The 19347-nt window shown below is 55.7% G+C and overlaps 1 protein-coding gene across 1 annotated transcript in view; it reads right to left on the bottom strand.

Moving 5' to 3' along the window:
* Positions 1-319: 319 nt before the first annotated feature.
* The window catches only part of IGSF9B (immunoglobulin superfamily member 9B), a gene marked incomplete at both ends in the record, with an annotated part of 39971 nt that continues 20943 nt past the window's right edge, over positions 320-19347 (bottom strand). The window contains 9 exons of the mRNA XM_084221555.1: positions 320-543; positions 949-1070; positions 9190-10821; positions 12143-12188; positions 12914-13075; positions 14351-14435; positions 15279-15505; positions 16095-16270; positions 19013-19124. Coding sequence (XP_084077681.1) covers positions 320-543; positions 949-1070; positions 9190-10821; positions 12143-12188; positions 12914-13075; positions 14351-14435; positions 15279-15505; positions 16095-16270; positions 19013-19124 — 2786 coding nt within the window. The remainder of the gene's footprint in view (positions 544-948; positions 1071-9189; positions 10822-12142; positions 12189-12913; positions 13076-14350; positions 14436-15278; positions 15506-16094; positions 16271-19012; positions 19125-19347) is intronic.

Below are 19347 nucleotides of genomic sequence, written 5' to 3'. Positions count from 1 at the left end.
CGCTGCCTACGCAGATGTCAAAAGCTCCATCCATGCCTTTGAAGCCTAGAGATCTTTTCCAAAACCGAGGTGCAACACCCTCCCCCTTCCCACCCCACCCAAACTGTTTGGGGTGAGGGTGAAGTGGATTTGAGGAACACCCAGCCCAAAGCATTCTCCCCAAAGCATCCCCCGGGTCCCCCCAGCTCGTCCCCGCCGTGAGCCACCGAATGCCTCAGAGAGGTGACAGCTTAGGGGTGTCCCCCCCTCTTTCCCATCACCTCCATCCCCCCGTGGTGTGACACCAGCTCCTGTTCAACCTCCTGGGACCGGCGCTAGGCTAGAGCAGGGTGGCGTGTCCACTGGTGTCATCGTGGTCCACGCTGTTGAGAATGGCTGTCTGGTCTTCAGGGAGCTGCCGGTGGCAGAGGTCGTCCTTCAGCGCTGAGAGCCGGGCGAAGGGGTCCTGACGAGGGTGTCTCTTCTTCTTGCGGAGGCAGACAGCTTCGTCAGGTGACAGTACCTGAGAGCTGGGAGGGTGCTGAACCTGGGAGGCAGAGCCATCTGGGAAGGGGGGAGAGAAGGAGATGGGACTGGAGCCAGCAGCAGGCAGAGCAGAGCGCTTTGCTTGCTGAAAAAGGGAGGTGACAGCAAGCCCGGCCCAGAACACGCAGTGTGGCAAGAAGGGAAAACGCTGGGCATCAGGGAAAATGAAATTAACACTCAAAATCCAAACAAATGACTAAATATGGAGATGCATGGAAAGGACTTGGTTTGGAGGAGCAAAGGAGGGACAACCTGCAGGCAAGCAGCCCGGGGAGACATCCCTTTGGGAGGCAGGGAACAAGGGCAGCATCCAGGAACGGGCTTGGAGAACCCCAGCGCTGGAGCCGGCAGGGATCTGCCCAAGCTCTGCTCACAGCAGGACACAGGGAATGCCGTTGGGGACCGTGGGGTCCTCGCACTCACTGGGTTGTTTTCTGGATTTCGAGGAGCCCTTGGATGACTTTTTGGGCTTCTTTATCCGCTGGTATTTCAGAGCTTCGAGCCTCTCAGGTGCAGCAGCGTCCCCGGGCGGAGATGGACGTTTTCTAGGAAGGAAAAGCAGACACGCGCCATCAGCGGCTCCCGGCCACGCTCGGGCCTCTGGACGTCCCCGGTGGGGGATCGGCCGATCCCAGCTGGCTCTGCCGTGGAAAAGGAAGAGGTGAGAAACCCAGGGCCGAGGGAGCAGGGCCAGCCAGGTGTGCCAGAGCGCGGGATGGAGGAAGTGAGGCGTCCCCGCTGTGCCCCTACGTCTCCTCCAGGTTTTCCAGCAGCACCGCGACCTGGCTGGTGCCACGTCCAACGTGGGCACCCCCAGCTCACCTGCCTGCCATGCCAACACTGCTAGACAAAACAGGACGGGGCAGATCCTATGTCCGATAAGGCATTTCTGGGAAGTGATAGGAAACCCCTTGGGATGGAGAGAGAAGAGAAAGAGATAGGCAGAAGCGTCACGGCAGCATCGAGACGGGCACCACGAGCCACCCGGGGCGGACAACACCTGCGCCACAAACAGCAGGGAGGCAGGATCCTGCTGGCCCTGCTCCCACAGCCAGAAAAACCAGGGGCCACACGACAGACAGGGACACCAAGGGCACACACCAACAGAGCCGGGAGAGGTACCTCGTTCCCAGGTCCCTGTGAGAAGCGACAACAGAAACGCGACAGCACAGGAGCATCTGCTCCTGGAACAGCGAGAGGCTGGGAGCTGGAAATGGAAACACTGACGGGGTTTTATTGCACGGACAAGGAGGACGTTTGCAAAGGGGTGCTTCCTGCAGGAGAGCCAGCAGGTGCAAGAGCTAGTTTATCAGCTGTACCCCCTGAGGAACTCTTCTACAGGAACCAGCTCAAGGTGCAGTATCCTCCCCTTTGCAAAGAGATTTTTTGTTTTATTTCCTTCACTGTACCTGTTTTTCCCATCCAAGGCCTGGAAAGTACGACTGCTGTAGAGAGCAGAGCATTAGAGGAAAACCTTTTCCTTAGGAAAGCGGGCAGTCCAGCTCTTATCTATACCACATCACAGCATGCCCTCTTCTTACTGCTTTCCCATCTCCTTCCCCCTCTCCATTTTACTTCCACGACCCTCCAAGAGTCACCACCTCCTAATGCCACTGAAGAAGTTTGAGGAGCCATCTGGGATAAACCCAAGCCGCTTGCAGACAAGGTGTCCAGAGAAGACAGGAAGCCTCCACAAAGCACCTTTCACTGCGATAAAACCAAGACTTTAAGCCAGGCTCCAGTGAGGAAAGGAGATTTAAACCAGCCTGCCAGCACCCTTCAGAGGAGATGACTCTCTTCTGCACTGACAATTTGGTCACCAGAGGTCAGCAACCAAACCTTGTGACAGGAGCCACACAGAGGACAGTGCTGATGGCAGCTCCTCCGTGACCAGGGCAGCGATCAGCAAACCCTGCAAGCCACGGGCAGCGGGAGGGCAGGAGGAGTCACCTCAGCTGGCTGCAAGAGGCAACATCACTGCTTTCAGACTCCTGCTTGGACACAGAACCACTGAGGATGATGTCCCTCTGTGTGTCAGCAAGGTGTGCCCCATCCAGCATTGCAAAAACACCGTGGCTGCTGGCAGGAGCAGCAAGGAAGGGGCAAGGACATGGGCTGGAGCACAGACCCTGCACTCCTGGGCTGTGGTACCAGAGTACACCCACCCACGGAGAGTCTGGAGCTCCTCATCTCCCCCGGGGTCCAGGCAGAGCCTGGCTGGCACTGAAGACACCCTGCAGGCTTTCCCCCATGGGTCCCCACGTGTGCAGAGCAGTGTGACAGCAGCACTTCCCATCCGACATCCCAAGGGTCTCCAGAGCGTTGAAATTTCAGCTGGAGCGCACAGGCAAGGAGCTCCCAGGAGATTTTTCCCCTTGGGGAGCAGAAGGGTTTTTGGGTTTTTTTGATGATGAGTGTGATTGCAAAGCTTCTCAGTTTTGCTGGCAGCATTGGAGAGCACCCAGGGAAGTGCAGCGTGAGGTGAAGAAGCAGCTGAGGCGCAGCAGACGCAACAGAAACCCAAACACTGGGCACAGAAAAGCTCCTTTTCATGTTTTCCAGCGCAACAGAGACGTCAGGGTGCAGAGAGTTCCTGGAGAGCCTCTGTTCCAGCTCCCAGCAGAGCATCACATCAGCCAAAGATGAAGCAGCTCATTAGACATGCTGGGAGTCCCGCTGGCTGGATCCAAGCTTTTCCTCATCCAGAAGACAACGTTTACATTTGCAGAGCTCAAACGCCTTCCCAAGTGCAATCAGCCTCTTGTGAGAGATGCTGCCAGCAGCAGCTCTACCCTCTGAGCTGAACCAACTGAGCTTCAACCATGCTGGCTGAAGGTAGGACCACAGTGACCCACAGGTCACAGCATGGCATTCCCTGCAGCAATTCCTGCTTGAATGGCCAATGACAGGCTTTTCCCACTTATAGCCAGCATTCTGTGGGGTGCACATGAGTTGCATTTCTGCAGGTACTTGGCTAACGGTGACTTCAGCTGCTCCAGCTCCGTTGCACACAGAGTTCAGGTGTGCCAAGCCCTGGACAGCACCGAGCTCAGTGATCCTGCCACCATCCTGTTCACCAGCACCTGCCTTCTACCACCTCTTCCCACCACCCAGACAGCTTTTGCCGCTGTTATTAAAGCTCAGCCTGTAAAAGTCTCTTGCTCTTTCCACTCTTTTTTCTTTCTAAGAAGAAGCTGTCGTGGCATGCTGACAAAATTAAACAGATTTACATGAGGGATTATGAGGAAATTGCCTGAAGCTCATTTCCACTAGTTCTCCGTAATTGAACTCGTATTTATACACACAAACATAAACAGTGAGTGCACTGAACCCATGTGTCACCATAAATTCTGTCTGACCTCTGGCAAGGAAGAGATACAGAGGACAAAACGATGCTACTCAGCAGCCAAATTTTATCTGCTCTACCCACCCTTTATCTCTTCAAAGGGCGCCAATTCTTCCAAATTAATTTTCATTTTAAGCTCAGCCAAAAGCCTCTTCCTGCCCCCAGAGTTCACATATTGGGCAGCTGCCCACGCATGAAGGAGCTCTTGAATACCAACAGATGAGATGTTCGGGGAGGTGGGCGAACTTCTTCTGGAAACTTCAGCGTAGAGCCAAGCAAAGGAGCTTTGAGAAGCCCACATGAACTCCTGGCACCAACCTTCTGCGAGGCAACACCAACACCTGGAGCAGCAGTTTTCCTCCAGTCTTCAAAGGAAAACCCTTCTGCATGAGCAAGTGTCTGGACTGCATGGACTGGGAGGTACTGGAGAGGCCACAAAGGTACTGAAGGACCTCCAGGAGTCCCAGGACAGGAAAAGGAAATAAAGGAGAAGTATCCAGCCCAACACACATCACAGCTGGTCTTCTTCAAATGTCCTTCCATGTACAAAGCAAAGATATAAGGGAGAAGATACCTGAAATCATCCACTCAGAAAGGGAACCCATATAAAGGAAGGGTCCAGGAGATTCAAGGATACTATAGATATATTTATATATATTTAACCTCATGGAGGTCTCAACACACCCTCCCTGTCTCCTCCTCTCCTTGAGCCAAGACATTGACATCCAGAAAGAATTTGGGCATGTCAGAGCATCCACTTGGATAAAGTAGAGTATCCACTTGAAAGGAGCCCACTGTGTCCTTCAACCCTTCATCCTCCTCACATGAAGAGCTCAGTTCTCCTACACGAGGCTCCTGCAAGTCAGAATTCCCACTCTGCTCCGAGGCTGTTGCCTCCATCCCGGAACGCTTGGGATTCTTCAGCACAAGAGGTGCCAGAGAAACACCGCGGTGACAGCCCCAGGCCAGGGCTGCTGCTGCTGCCAAGGCACCACCAGGAGGGAGGGAGGAAGGGGCTGGTCACAGCAGGGAGCACCCCAGAGAAGGGGTGCCCTTCTACAGGTCTGCAGACACCACAACTCATCTACACAACGGACTTCACCACCATGCTGACGGAGAGGAGAGAAGGCGAGGGAAACGGGGCCGGGCTGGACAGGAAGAGGGGGATACAGTCATGGGGAAGGGGAGGGGAGAGAGGAAGATAAATGAAAAACAGGAGTGAGAAAATATATAAGGAAATTAAAGAGACTGAAAAGAAAAATAAAGTAACAATAATAATAATAATAATAATAATTAAGAAAGAAAAGAAAAACGCACTCAGACAAGCGGACTCACAACTTCTCCAAGCGGAAGGAGGCATGGAACACATGCAGAGGATCAGCACATGGACAGTCTTTAAAGGGGAACCTGTTTTCTTTCAAGCGGGGAGCGAGGGCTGCTGCTCCTCCCGCACGCCTGGCGCCGACGTCCCTTGGTCACCCAACGCTACGCCACTGCCAAGCCCCCCAGCTCCCAGCACGGGCAGTGCCAGGGCTGCCCTGGCAAGGGGGGCCTGGGGAGGCCACCCAGGGCAGGCTGCCATGCCGAGGGGCAGGGGAGCTTGGTGCCTTGTCTGTGGTTTTTGGGTTTCCCTCTGCAGGGAGACGACAGCCCCCTTTTCCCTGTCCCAAGATGCGTGCTGCATCCTAAGAGAAGAAATGGGAGAACAACTCGTGCTGGCTCAGTAACTGCATCATTTATCCCTGCCCATCCAGAAAAACTACCTGAGCTTCACCTAGCAAAAGCCACCATGCTGCAGCTCGGAGCTCACTTGCTGCCTCTCCTCCTCCTCTCAGCTTCCAATGTTGCAATAGAGTAATCTGGCTGGTCTGGTATAAAATCACTGTGCTCTGCATGCACTGACAATTTTATGACCCGAAATCACCAAGAAATTACTTAGCTGGGCTCTCTACGGGATTCCTCGCTTATTGAAGTGAGATTTATTCTTCTGGTTTCCCCTTTTTGGGGATAATGACTCTGGAGTTGCCCCTGTGACTGCAGCTCCCAGCGGCATCCTGGAGTAGGACACACAGCTGCTCCCACCCTGCTGGGCAGTGTCACCCTGCACCTCAAAATCCATCAGCCCATGCCAGCCAGCACTGAAACCAGCCAGGATCTGGGCAAGAGCCACACCAAACTCAGACATGAGCCTGGACTCACCTCTGCTGTGCTAAAGCCATGTGTCCCTAATGCTGCCAGAGCAGGGAAATGCCACAGAGCAAGAACAAACAGCCACATCCTCTCTGAGGGCTTCCCCATTTCCCAAAAAGCCTGGCACAGCCCAGATCTCACCAAGGCTTGGTGCCAGCTTTGCTCCTCACAGGATGCCCCGCTCTGGGATCAGCAAGGAAAAACAGAAGGAGAAGACAGCCAAGTGCTCAAGAGATTTGGAGGCTCAAACAGGATGGGTTTTGTCATGTCAAGAGGATGGCTCCTCCATGGAGCACACACATCCAACACCCCCTCCTCACCAATCCTGCTCTCCCCACCCCAGGACAACCCTCCAGGTCAGCTGGAGGAATTCCCCTCTCCTGGAAACATCTCCCTGATTTCTCTAGGCATCCCACCTCTCTCTCACGAGGCTCTTTGGCAGCCCAACAAGGCTCCTCAGGCTGCTGGAGAGAATCAGCCAGGACCTTGACTCTTCCCAACCAAGGCAGCAAAGCTTAACCTTTTGTAAGACCTGTCCTAAGGAAGTTTGGGTATGGCTACGCCCTTAGAAACAGGCCCATCTACAATCTCATCTCTGAGTTCACCACCAGCCTGGCTGATGGCCAAACAGGTCAGTGCTGCCAATCCTCTGCGCCACAAATTACTATTATCCCATCTGGATTTGGCAGCTTTAGTGATATTCTGCTTCTAAGGTCTGAAAACCATCTCCAGATTACTCCATCCCAGTTCCAGAAATGGCCATGGTTATCTAGGAAACCAGCCCCATGAAGGCAGCCCAGGAGGAATTTTCTTGGAAGAGTCTTTCAAGATCTGCTTAGGGCAGATTAATTACAGCTGGGTCAGAAGTAGTCAAAGATTTCTCAAAGGAGAATTTCAGGTATGGAAAGATTTTCCCATGACTACACTTGGATGGGAAGGAAAAAATACCTTTCTGGCAGCCTGAGACCATAGTTTGCTGCTGCCAAGCATACAATCCATCTTGGGAGAAAGACTTTTCCCATTTTCTGTGACTGAGGAGACTTAGGAAAAAGAAAACAAATCCAGATACTGCTAGAAACAAAATTCTCCACATGCTGGACTGCAGCTGGAGACTGATTTTTGGAGCCCACTCTGAGCACGCTGTCTGCAGCTGGCAGCTCCAGAGGTGGCTGTTTTTCCTGGCTTGAGGGGGTGGCTGTGGACTCCTCCTGATTTGGATCATCTGGGACAACCCCACCTCAACACACACCTCCCTAACACCACACAGCCCTCGTGCACCCTGCCAGGGCCAAAAGTGCCACGAGTGTCACCACCCCCCAAGAAAGGAAGGGTGGCCCAGGGAGACAGCAGCTTGGCTCATCCCAAACCCCTGCCCCGAAGGCAGGGGAGCAGCGTGTGCTGCTGGGAGGGGAAACCCAAAAGCCACAGAGACTGTGCGTCCAGAGGTGTTTCCTAGTGTTTTCACATTCCTTATTCCCCTTTAAAGGAAGAGATGGTATTGGAAAAGCCCCTTCCGTGTCCCCTGTCATGCCCCGCTCCCGGCCACCCTCCACAGCACCCACACCATCCTTTCGGACATGGATCACCCTTACCTATTGAGCTGAGGAGAAGCTTGTCTCGACAACACTGCCCAGATAGCTGAGATTAATCAAAAACAAAGCAGTTATCAACACCCGCAAGGAGCCGAGCTCCGCAACACATCAGCACGTCAACAACTCCAAAGGAAAAAGGAGGGAAAGAAACCAAACTGAAACACAAACGAAACGAGGCTGGAGAAGAAAGGGGGAAAGAAACAGAAGATAAAGGAAAAGAAGAAACAAAAACGATAATCAACAAAGCGAATGGATACACTGCATAAAAGCACGGACAACAGTGCTGCTCTAACACGGCTCTGTCCTGGAGCTGGCTCTCCTTGGCATGCCCTGCTAGACGCATGGACCTGTGACTACATCCCTGACTGCATCGCTCCGTAGCTGGGTTTTCCAGAGGCACACAGAAGTCATTTCAGGCTCATCCAGCTGCTCTCCCTCCCCATCCTCTCTCCCCTGAGCCCTCCTTCCTCCCGTTCAGTGCCGGAGGGATTTGCTAAGGCCATAACGCTTCCAGGTACCAGAGGGCGGGAGTGAAATGCGGAGGGCACTGCGGGGTGAAACGCTGCCTCCCCCCTCCCCGGAACACAGCCTCTCCTCCGAACGCCTCCGACCGCGCCGGCTCCGCGGGGCCGGGAGCCCCGGCCCCCGACTCCTCTCTGCCACAAGCCGGAGGAGGGGGCTCGACCCCACAGACAAGAAGCCAGAATGAAGCAAGACGAAAGGATGGGACGAAAGCACGGCTACGGGGTCTAAGGTGCTGTGAAAGACGGAAGGAAAGAGGAGAAATAGAGAGAAAGAGAGAGAGAGAGAGAGAGAGACGCTTTTGCCTGGAGCAACCCTGGTACCTGGAAAACCAGCCGCTACTGTCTAGTGCAGCCACATCCCTCTTTAGGGCAGGATCTGAGCGTGCCGGCAGCCTCCCGATCTCCGCTGGGCTTAGTTTATTTTTATTTTTCCTCCTCTCCTGACATGCTGCTGGTGTGGCTAAGTCCTTGATCTCTCCCTGCCCGCGTCCTGGGGCTGCAGCATCCCTTTTGCAGGTGGGGCGGTGACCGTGATAGCTGTTTCTGTCATGCATTAAAGCTCTCTAGACTCCGCGGGAAGGAAGAGGAGGAAGACAGAGGCGCGGCGGCGGCGGCCCTAACGTTCGAAGAAAGCCAAGAGCCAGCAGCTAGAAGAGGAAACAACCTCCAGTGACACCAGGACACTTACCGAAGCGAGCCAGGTCTTTGTACACCTGGTAGATGGCCCGTAGCCCGAGTCACGGCGCTCCCAGATTCCCAAGGGACTGGGAAGGTCGCCTGCCTAAAACCCAGCGCTCTCGGGCGGCGGCCATGCAACCCGTGCCCGTGGCACCAGCCTCTGCCTAGCAAAGCCCGCGGGACGCCGTCTCCAAAAGGGATGCTGCAGCGTGCCCAGAGAGACCCTACCAGTTGGGATGGTGATGGCAGGGAGGGAGTCAGAGGGAGTGGGTAAGGCAGGGTGGGGGAAGCCAGGAAGGGGCCGGGGGGTTCACCACGGGGCTCACGCACTTACCCTGTGGCGGCTACCGTGGTGGTGGATGTCGGCTCCGGTTGGAGAATCTCCTCGCCAGCCCTCCTTGGAGAAGGGATGTCTCCGAAAACATCCATGGTGTCCACGGGCAGGGAGGAGCCCTGGGAGTTGGAGAAGCCGGTGCCCACGGGGGTGAAGGCGGTGGTCGGTCGGAAGCTGGGGCTGTCCCCGCGGCTGCTCGGCGCCGGAGATCCCGTGGAGGACGGCGTGGATTTGCGGGAGAAGCTGACGGCCGCGGGCGGCTGCAGCGTGATCTCCGACACCTCCGCCTGCTGGATGAGCCCCGGGCGGGGCCGGGCGCGGGCAGTCAGCTCCGGGGAGCTGTTGCGGGAGCTCAGGGGACTTTGGGTCAGAGGAGAAAGCCTTGAAGGTTGTAGCACCACCTGATGTAAACTGGGCTCAGCCCTCCTGACCTGCCGGGGGCTGGGCCGAGGTCGGGGTTGGGGCTCGTACCACCTGGTGTCCAGGCTGAATGTGCTTGTGCCGCTGGGGCCGACGGGCTCGGACGGTTCGTGGTAAGGCAACACGGGTATGCCCATACCTTGGCTGGTATGTCTTAGCTGCCCTTGACATCCCATGGGTTGCATAGGTTTGTCCTGCCACTTGGTGGTAGTGGGCACAGAGGATTGACCCCTGCCCGGTGACTTGCCGGTCCAGCTCTTTGGTGCCTCCAGGGGCAGGATGCCCGAGTAGGATGCGGGGACCACCTGGAGGGAGGAGGGTGGTGGCCCCCGAGGAAGGCAGCCCGTGGGCTGGGAGCCCTCGGCCGCCTCACAGGGCTGGAGCTGGTGGGGGAACGGCGCGGGGGCCAGCTCCAGGCTGCCAAAGGGGAACTCGGCCCTGCCCCAGGGCTCGGGGGACCGGCCCCCCGTGGGGGTCTGGGCCAGGGGCAGCGTGCTGTTGGAGGCATTCTCCCCGTTCTCCTCGGGGATGGTGGGGTGTCCGAAGGGCCCCTCGGGGGGCAGTGGTGGGGAGGACATGACTGAGCTCAGCGGGCTGACTTCTGGCATGTAGAAGGGCGGCGGGTCCACCTCCCCGGGGCTGCTGCTGCTGAGGTAACCGTAAAACTGGTGGTGGAAAGCCCGGGGGGCTGGCGGGCGGGCCTGGCCGGTGGCCTGCAGGGCACCAGGACCCTCCAGCGCCCGGTGGAACCGGGGGCTGTATGCTGGTGGCTGAAGGTAGGACTCCTGGCTGGAGGAGAGAGGGGTGAGCTGGGCTTTCAGGGCGGTCACGGAGGTGGGGACGACGGGGTCGTCGTTCTCCTCGTCTGACTGCCTGAACTCGGGGTACATGTCCGTCTCCTCCACGAAGGGGAAGCCCTCGATCCGCCGTGTCTTCAGGGAGGGCTCCATCTCCGCCGGGTCCATGACGAAGCGTCCGTCCGGCCCGCGGCTGATGAGCTCGATCGGAGTGGTGGCCTCAGCTTCGGCCTCTGCCTTGGAGACGCTGTACTTCTTGCTGCTGATGGCTCGTTTGGTCTTCTTGTAAAGGGAGAGCTCCTTCTCCTTGGTGGGGCTCAGCATCCGCTTGGCCTGAGGGCCCTGGTCGTCAGAGGACTCCGAGGGGGGACGGAGCGTGCGGATGCTCTCGGGACTCACCTTGCCGGAAGACAACCTGGACCACAGAGGAGAAAAACCAAGAGAGGGGACGGTCACCTGGGGTGGAAAGGAGCCCATCCTGCCCAGAAGAACAACTCCGGATCCAGGAAACAAAGTGCTACCAGCTCTCAAAAGAGGAACCTCTGGGAGAAATGGGCAGGGGCTAACCAGGATGGCAGAGTCTCACCAGTGGCAGTGCACAACATCCCTGCCCCTTGGGAGGGCAGCTCGGAACACTGGGGCTGAAAGCTCACACCAGCACCTCGCAATAAGCTCCACCAACAACCCAACACCCCACAACAAGCTCCACCAAGACCTCACAACAAGCTCCACAGACCGACAGGGAAAAAAGACACATCCAGAGCTCGCTTCCAAGTCCTTCTGGGCTTTCCTGTGTCCGCCTGAGCTATCCATGCCCAGGAAAGGCCCTGAGAAGAGAGACATCAGGCAAATGTTCCCTCCCACAGAACTCAGCATCTCACTTGATGCTGATGGATCATTTCAGACCAACTCTTTCTCCCATTATCAACACTCAGATTTTAGGATGAGCATCTCAAAAGGCAGAGAGGACCAGGATAGTTCCCTCATCCCTATCCAGAGAGACTTGGACAAAGAGGATTGAGAGGCAAAAGGCAGCAGATCCAACAGACAGTGCAGGTTATTTCAGAGCAGTGGATGAACTGAAAACAAGTAAGATTCAGATCCATCGGCACCAGGACATTTTCCAACATTTTTCGAGGAGACAAAGAATGAGGTGTCCACATCCCAGACTCTTGCACTCCCAGCAGGAAGATGCTCCTGCTGATTTGCAGCTACGCATGCTTTTGATGGGCTCTGCAAGGAGCTGTGGCTTCTGCAGCACCACTATCCACCACCTTTGGGTACATGTGGAAAGAGGCTTCAGCAGGGCACTCTTCAGGAGAAAAGATGAATTTCCCAGGAAAAAAACAGCCAACAGAGAATGACTCAAAAACTACACTGAGCTGGCAGGAAGGACTCCATATGCAGCAGGTTAGTTCGTGTCCTAAGGAGCCCCTTCCAACTGGTGTGGAATTGAGTTCCATCAGCCAACTCCAGCTTTGGAAAATGTTCACAGATCCAGCAGGGTCATCTCTTAGCTCAGTTTGCTGCATTTGTCCCTGGTGCTTCCTGCTCCAAAGCCCATTTGTCTCTTGTGAACTGCTGTGTTCCCAAAAGTTCAGGGAACACTCAAAAACAACTCATCAGGAGCAACCAAATAAGGATGAGACATTTCCATCTGAGCTTTGCAATGACTGTAGGAGGGAGGCACCTTGAAGACCCCACAGCCTGGTGCCACAGCTAAGACAGATACTTACGGGGACTCCAAACTCTTCCTGCAGTGGGTTATCGAGAGAGGAGGGTCTGGAAGAGAATAAAAAGGGGAAAGAAGAGAGAACGCTGAGGAGGCGCAACACGACAGAGACAAGACACACTCAACATCACGACAACAAAAGACACTCAACAAGAGGCCAAGGTTTCATTGCTCCAGTGCTTTAATGGTTGCTGACAACAAACAGCTCCCGTCACAGGGTCCTGCCCGTCCTGCTGCCACAGCCCCGCAGGCTGGAGGAGATGGAGCCACTTCCCTGCCCTCTCCAGCTCCCCAGCCGCCCTTTTCCCTACCAGCCACTCCTGCATGGAGGCTGCAGTCCCAGCTTTGGGGAAGCAGAGCAGCAGGGTCTCCTTTGGGGTCTTCTCTAGCCCAGCACTGCCCACTCCAGGCTGGGAGCAGCTGGAGAGCCCAGCTCCAGGGGGAACCTGGAGCAGGTGAGCAGTGCCACCCGTCTGCATCCCAGAGGACAGCCCAGCCTAAACCCCCGGCTCTAGCAGTTATCACCACGTGGGAGAGCTCCCTCGGAATTCCCAGGCTAGTTTCTCTGGCGCCTCTTCACCCACCCTGCCTCTCCCGCTCCCGACCACGGGCGCTTTCAGGCACAGCCGAGGGAGGAAGTCAGGGCTTCACCTGAGGACGCGCACGGACGAAGAAGAGACAGACAGGGAAGAAGGTTACGACCACAACACAACCAGGGGGCAGAAACGAGGGGGAGACAGGAAGGAGGGAGGAAGCACACCGGGAATGGACTCACCTTTCTTGCGCTTGAGCTTGCGTTTGCGTTGCTTGTTGACGAAGCAGGCGGCGAGTGTGCTGAAGAGGATGGCAGCAGCCAGGAAGCAGATGGTGGCAACGATGCCAGCCAGCACCGGGCGGGCTAGGCCCTCGTCCGTCAGGTCAGGCTGAGGAAAAACATCTGGGGAAAAAACACAGTTCACTCTTACACCTGCTGCCTTCCCCAGGGAGCCGCCACAGTGTGGAGGCAGTGGTAGTCTCCAGGAATGATAATCTCTGTAAAGACCCTGCTTCCAAGCCAGCCCGCCCAGGGAGAGCAATCAGCGCTGCTTCAGGGCCAAGGGATTTGGTGATCTCACACCAGATCACAGAATCATAAGATAGCTTGGGTTGGAAAGGGCTGGTTAAGGCTGTCTAGTCCAACTCCACTGCATAAGCAGGGATATCTTCATCTAGATGAGACTGCCCAAACCAGCCTGATAAACCTTTCTGTGTTAGCTGGTGGACACCCAGGGAAGAAGCCTCCACACCAAACAAATACACATTTATGTCTAAACACACACAACTGCAGCAAACCTGCAGTCACCTCCTGGCTGAATAACCTGCTGCAGCAGCACAGGGCACTTCAACCTCTTTGTCAGCGCTTCATTTCATCATTCCAATGAAAACTGGGCTGCAAACCCTTTGCTCAACAGGAGCACGTGTGAAGCCCCAGCAGACCTCAGCTGTGGGCACGTGCAGATGCGCACCCTTGCACACCTCGGTGCTCCTGCCATGTGCCATATCCAGCATCAGCACGTTCCCCCACGGAGCCCGGGCTTTCAGCCTGGCAGAGCAGCTGCCTGGGGCCGGGCACCTGCCAAACCCCATCAGAAAACCTGGGCGTGAGGAGCAAGGGCAGCGAGCAGGGAGTCTGCAGCAAGCTCTCCTCACCACATCGGCACCACTTGGGGGCAGAGAGAGACCGCGGATCGCAGCACAGCCGCGCCGGCTTTTCCACAAAAGCCAGAAAATCCGGGCTCGCCGCATCCCCATCCCTTCCTGCTGCCCTCGCCCTCCCCAGCGCCATCACAACCCTCCTCCGCCTGCCCCTGGCTCGGGGAGCATTCTCAGCGCTGCATGCACAGAGGGTACACGCACGAGCTGCAGCACGTTGCAGTCTCCCCACTTGCAAAGCTCTTTTCCCTGTGGACTCTGCACTGCAGTGCTACGTTTCCCTCTCTCCACCTTTCATTCCCGCTCCCCGGCTGTGCCAGTGCCCGCTCGGAGCTTTGTTCTCCAGGCTCACCGCAGAGCCGGGGCGGGCTGGGCTCTGCGGTGCTCCGGGGATTTGTCCTCGTCTGCTCCCATCGGGGCAGCCTGGGGTCAGCTCAGCACGCCCATGGCAGCCCTGCAGCCCTCCCTCAGCCCAGCTCACAGCCCCACAGCCGGGGGGAGGAGAGCAGCCGGCCCTCACCTGTGCTGGACACGCCAGCGACGTTGCTGGGTTCGCTGATGAGATCCTGCATGACCGCCAGCACGCGGAACTCGTACCAGGTGTCCTGCAACACCAAACACGCCTGTCAGGGACCCCACACAGCCTCCAGCCTCGTCTCACCAGAACCTCCAACATCCCCATAAAACCCTCTAACAGCACCTTTTTAATGTCAGCAAGTCGGGCTTTTATCCTTGCCCAGGGGGTGTGTGGCCATTTTGTGTGGCCAGCCAAAATTCTGGCCTCCACCCAAACACAGATACAAAACTTCTTCATCTATTTATACGTCTTCATCAAACAAAAAAATTATTGTTCGTTGGTTCTAAATCACACAATTCTCTTTCATTAATTCGTATTCTATCCTCTATTGGTTATTGATTTCTCGCTTCTTATGCTAATTAGTGCATATTTTTAGTATCTTTTTCCTCCAGTAGGGACTTTCTAATGTATACTGAGACTTTGTTAGTCTCTTTAGCTTCTGGTTTCTGCAAAATGTCCTTGTGGTCCATAAATCCTACATTCCAACCTCAACAACGTATCCTTCTCTCCCAGGCTTTGTTCATTGAAGCATATCAGAGTGACTTCATCAAAACTTTTAAGTCTCAGTCATTTTCTCAAGCTGTGTTCCTACAAAAGTAGCTTATAACAACTTTATACAAATGCTGGCTAAGAGTAATTGAAGAGTAACACACTATTTATCATTTATATGTATATTGATTGTGATTACCTAACACCATTAACTAAAATTATTAAAATGTTCTATCTTTTCCAACACTTGCCCAGCTCCTTAATTGTCCCACTCAAAAACTTCCCCGGAGCTGCAGCAGATGGTGCAATATTATCACAGAACCATGAAGGCTGGAAAAGATCATTGAGTTGGGCTTGGTGTGGGCAGCCAGCCCCTGCTCACCTGGGACAAGTCCTTGGCAAAGAACTCGCTCTCGGAGCCCGGGATGCCATCATCCAGGATCTCCCACTTTTCCGCCACGCGGAATTCCATGATGTAGCGGTCGATGGGGAAGCTGTGGTTGGCAGGAGGGAGCCATGACAGGAGGACGCCTTGCTGTGTCCGGTTGGCTGTTAGGCACCTCGGTGGGGTAACCAACACCAGAGGCTCTGGAGTTGTTACAGGGAATGCTGGGGACAGAGCAGAAGGGACAGGGGCACCTCTGAGTTGAGGCAGGGCAAGCACAGGAGATCCTCTGCCACCCGTGCCCCCAGCAGCAGCAGAAGGACCACTGGGGCTGTTCCCACATTCCAGGAGTCTAGGGCACGTCTTGGGGGGTCTGGTCTCTTATCACAGAAATAGAAAAGTGGATTTTCAAAAGGCACTGGACTAATGAGGCCGTGACTCCAGGCCTCCCTGCTTCCTCCCACCTCCACCTGAGAGCCCAAAGGCTCTGAGCTCTAACAAGTGATCTCGTGCTCTATTAATACCTCCTGATCCCAGCTGAACTTAAGGAAGATCTGAAAGGCGACTGGCACAGTACAGCTCCCCCATGCTGTCTCTCAGGACAAGCCTTCCAGAGCCTTATGCATCCAGCAAAATCTGCAAGCTTCATCCAGGACCCTCCACAAACTATCCCCTATGTGGCTGGAAACTATTGCTGATGATGTTATCTCCATCACCAACAGACAGGAAACATGGAGAAGGCAAAGGGCCCCTTCTCCCCACAGAGCTCCCAGATCCCTTCCCAACCCTGCCCTGTTCCCAAGGAGGACCTACCTAGAGTGTTCACAGTGACCACCTCACTGAAGGAGCTGGTGCCCAGCTTGTTTTGAGCCAAGACACTGAACTGGTAGGCAGTCTCTGGTTCCAAGGTATCCACCAGCAGCCAACTGGAACCAGCTGGCACGGGGAGAGACAGCCAGTCGTGGGGTCCAAACTGGGCTCTCTTCATCCTGCCAAGAGAAAGGGGAGCATCCTCAGGGGAAGGTGTCTTTGACAGGGAGGACAAAGAGGCAGCATTAACTTCTTATGCAAAAATGGAGCTTTCCTGAGCGATGGTTTGGTTTGACAGCAGTGATGTGGATGGACATGGGGCAGCCACTCGCCACCCACGAGCTGGCAGAGCACACCATCCCCTGGTGTCCCACCAGCTCTCAGGGGCACTGCCATGAGCTCTCCCCTCTGCCCTGAGCTGGGTCAGGGATAACAGCAGCGCCAACAGCCCCGCTCTGACGTGATCTCCACCAGATTCCCATGGGCAAAAGTGGGAGCTGGAGCATTTTGGTGAGTGCTGCAAAGGGAACGGCTGACGCAGGAGACAGGCCCTGTTCCCATTTATACCTCGACATCTCCTGAGCCAGAGCCAAGTTCTCCCTCAGCTGTAGCCCTGTACATGTCATCCCACGAGAGACATTTAACTAAATCCCCATCTCTGCCACATTTGCACAAGTCGGGGGCTGCCAGCACAGCCTGGGGCACCGTTCAGGGTTTGGCAGAGCAGCAGAGGCACTGGCAGGGAGTGCAGGACAGAACCTTTCTGCTGGGGTCTAACCACAACCCCAGGGTGAAAAACGCTCCCAGAGCTATCCCAGTGCCACCCAGGAGCACACAGCCACCTCCACAAGCCATTAACCCCACCAGGATCCCACTTCCCAAAGCAGCACCACTGCACCACTACAATACTGCAAGTACAGGTGCTCATGTTAGAAAGATGTTTTAGGGAGTCTGAGCCCTCAGCTGCAGGTTTTGGTGGTGTCCATGGAAAATTTGGGAAGGATTGGTGCAGATGGTCAGCCCTGCTCAGGTAAGAGAACACATCTGCAGTTACCAGCACACAGCCAGGTGAATCCACCCAGCAGGAAAAGATGGAGGAAAGAGAAATACTGCTGCTGTCCAGGGAGCAGAAAGTGAGGCAGAGAAGCAGCAGCAAGCCATGGAAACAAGCAGGTCAGTGGAGAGCCATGCATGTGCTGTGTGCCTCTGCCAAACCCAGGGAAAGCCTCTGGATCACTGCAGCTCCAGCTGGGACTGCAGATCCCAGCATCCCCCACCACCGTGGCAGAGGCAGGAGGGGCAGCAGGGCAGCCCCTCTCCTGGGCAGGTTTCCCTGCAGTGTTTAATCCCACTGCCCTCACATCCCTCCTTGCCTTGCCGGCACTGCTGCGGGCAGGGACACAGGAGAGAGGGGCTCAGGGTGGGGAAAGCAGGGCGTAAATGCAGCACTGAACTGGGAGAACCCCCTTGCTGAGGGAGGACGTGGTGCAGCTGGAATGCTGTGCTGGCCCTGGCCACCCTGGGGAGAGAGGTTTGCATTTCTAGCCTCAAAAATGGCAGAGACAAAAGGAGAGCATGAACCCAGAGAAAATGGAGCCATGTTTTGCTTGAGCATCCCACAGCCACAGCAGGGAGGAAAGCACATGGATGGCACTCTGGATGGCACAACATGAGCCAGCTGTGCCCCAGATCCCTGGGCCCAGCACATCCCCCAGGGATCACACCCTAGGGTCAGGGCAAGACAGGTCACTGCTCCCCAGCCTAATTCCCCACAGCTCCCTGTGAATTCCTTAATGAAGCTTGGTGCAAACACCCTTCCCTGCTGGCTGCTCTCTCCCTGTGGAGTCTGGAAGAGCCACGAGGAGGCAGGAATCCGAGAGTAGCTTGCAGAGCAAGAGCAGCAGCAGCTGCTGATGCAGCCAGAGCAGAGAGGTTTAACCACTCCTTCCCAAGGACATTTTCATCAAAGCAAGGTCTGCACTGCTCAGCTTGCTCCCTCATTTTCCCCCTCTCTGTTCAATCCATTCCTTCTTTCCATCTCCAGACAGACAGCCCAGCCCCAGGCTGGAGCAGAGCAAAAATCATTACAGGCAGCATCTCCCTCTCTCCTCTCTATCAGCAGCCTCCATCAGGGCAAATTAAGGCAAGGAAAGAATAAGAGAGAGAGAGAGGAAAGGCTGAAGAATGCCAGCCCAAGCCTGGAAAGGGAACACATCACCCCCTCCACATTTCCAAGGATGATTCTTTAGAAGAAGATGACAACAGCAAAGCCCAAAGAAAACCCCAGCCTTGCTGCAGCTACATTTCTCCCTCCCCTGCCCCAGGGGAAAGGCACAGGGCTGAGCCTGGCCCTGCTGCAGGAAGGTGGGATGCACCTGGGTGCTGGGGAGCACAGGAGCTATGGGAGCAAAGCCCCAGTGCCAAGATCTCACAGCGGCTGGTCGTGATCTCAGCTGGGATTTAACCACCTCCAGGGAGCCACAGAGCAAGGAGAGAACATTTCTGCTTAGTCACAGCTCTTCCAGGACACACTCTCTAAAGGTTGCATTTTCCATCCTCTCCCTGGCTGTTAAGCCTCATAAACAGTTTATCTTGAAATTAGATGCCAGAGGCACAGCTACATGAATGCAAAGCATCTCCTGTGCACCACGAGCAGAGTAAAACCTGCTGGGGCAGACAGAGGCAGTGGCCAGCACAGAAGGGAGAGGAAATACAGAAACTGCACGATCCCACCCACCACCACCACCACCCATCTCTTCATGGAGCCCCCAGGGAGCTCAGCCCTGTAAGGCCCACGGGCACAGAGCTGGGCACACCACCCTCCCCACCCTCCTCCCCCCGGCTGCTCGAAGCTCGGGTCGGCTAGGAAGGAAAAGAAGCAGAGAGCAAAGCATGCCAGGATGACTCACAGAGGGCCGTACCAAACTGAGAAAGTCTGCTCGTATCCACCGTCATAGCCGGGCTCCCAGGAGACGTTGGCTGAGGTCATGGCGGCCACGACGTGCACGCTGGTCGGGGCGTGAGGGCTTGTCCCTGCAGGGAGAGGGGACGGCTTAGAGGGGAGCAGCACCACGGCTGGAAGGGGTCTTCTCCCAGGACACAGTCCGAGGGGACTCCTCTTGCACCAAGCCAATGGCCAAGGCCATTTCTGCTGGAAATGGCAGCAGGAGAGGTGGCCAAAATAACAACACAGAGAAAGGCAACTCCACCAGGAAATAACATTTAAAGGAGACATTGCTCTTAGAATCATAGAGTG

The sequence above is a fragment of the Fringilla coelebs genome (assembly GCF_963513975.1).
Source record: "Fringilla coelebs genome assembly, chromosome: 25".
NCBI classification, from domain to species: Eukaryota; Metazoa; Chordata; class Aves; order Passeriformes; family Fringillidae; genus Fringilla; species Fringilla coelebs.
Note: the sequence above shows the minus strand (reverse complement) of the source record. Positions and strands in the feature narration are given on the sequence as shown.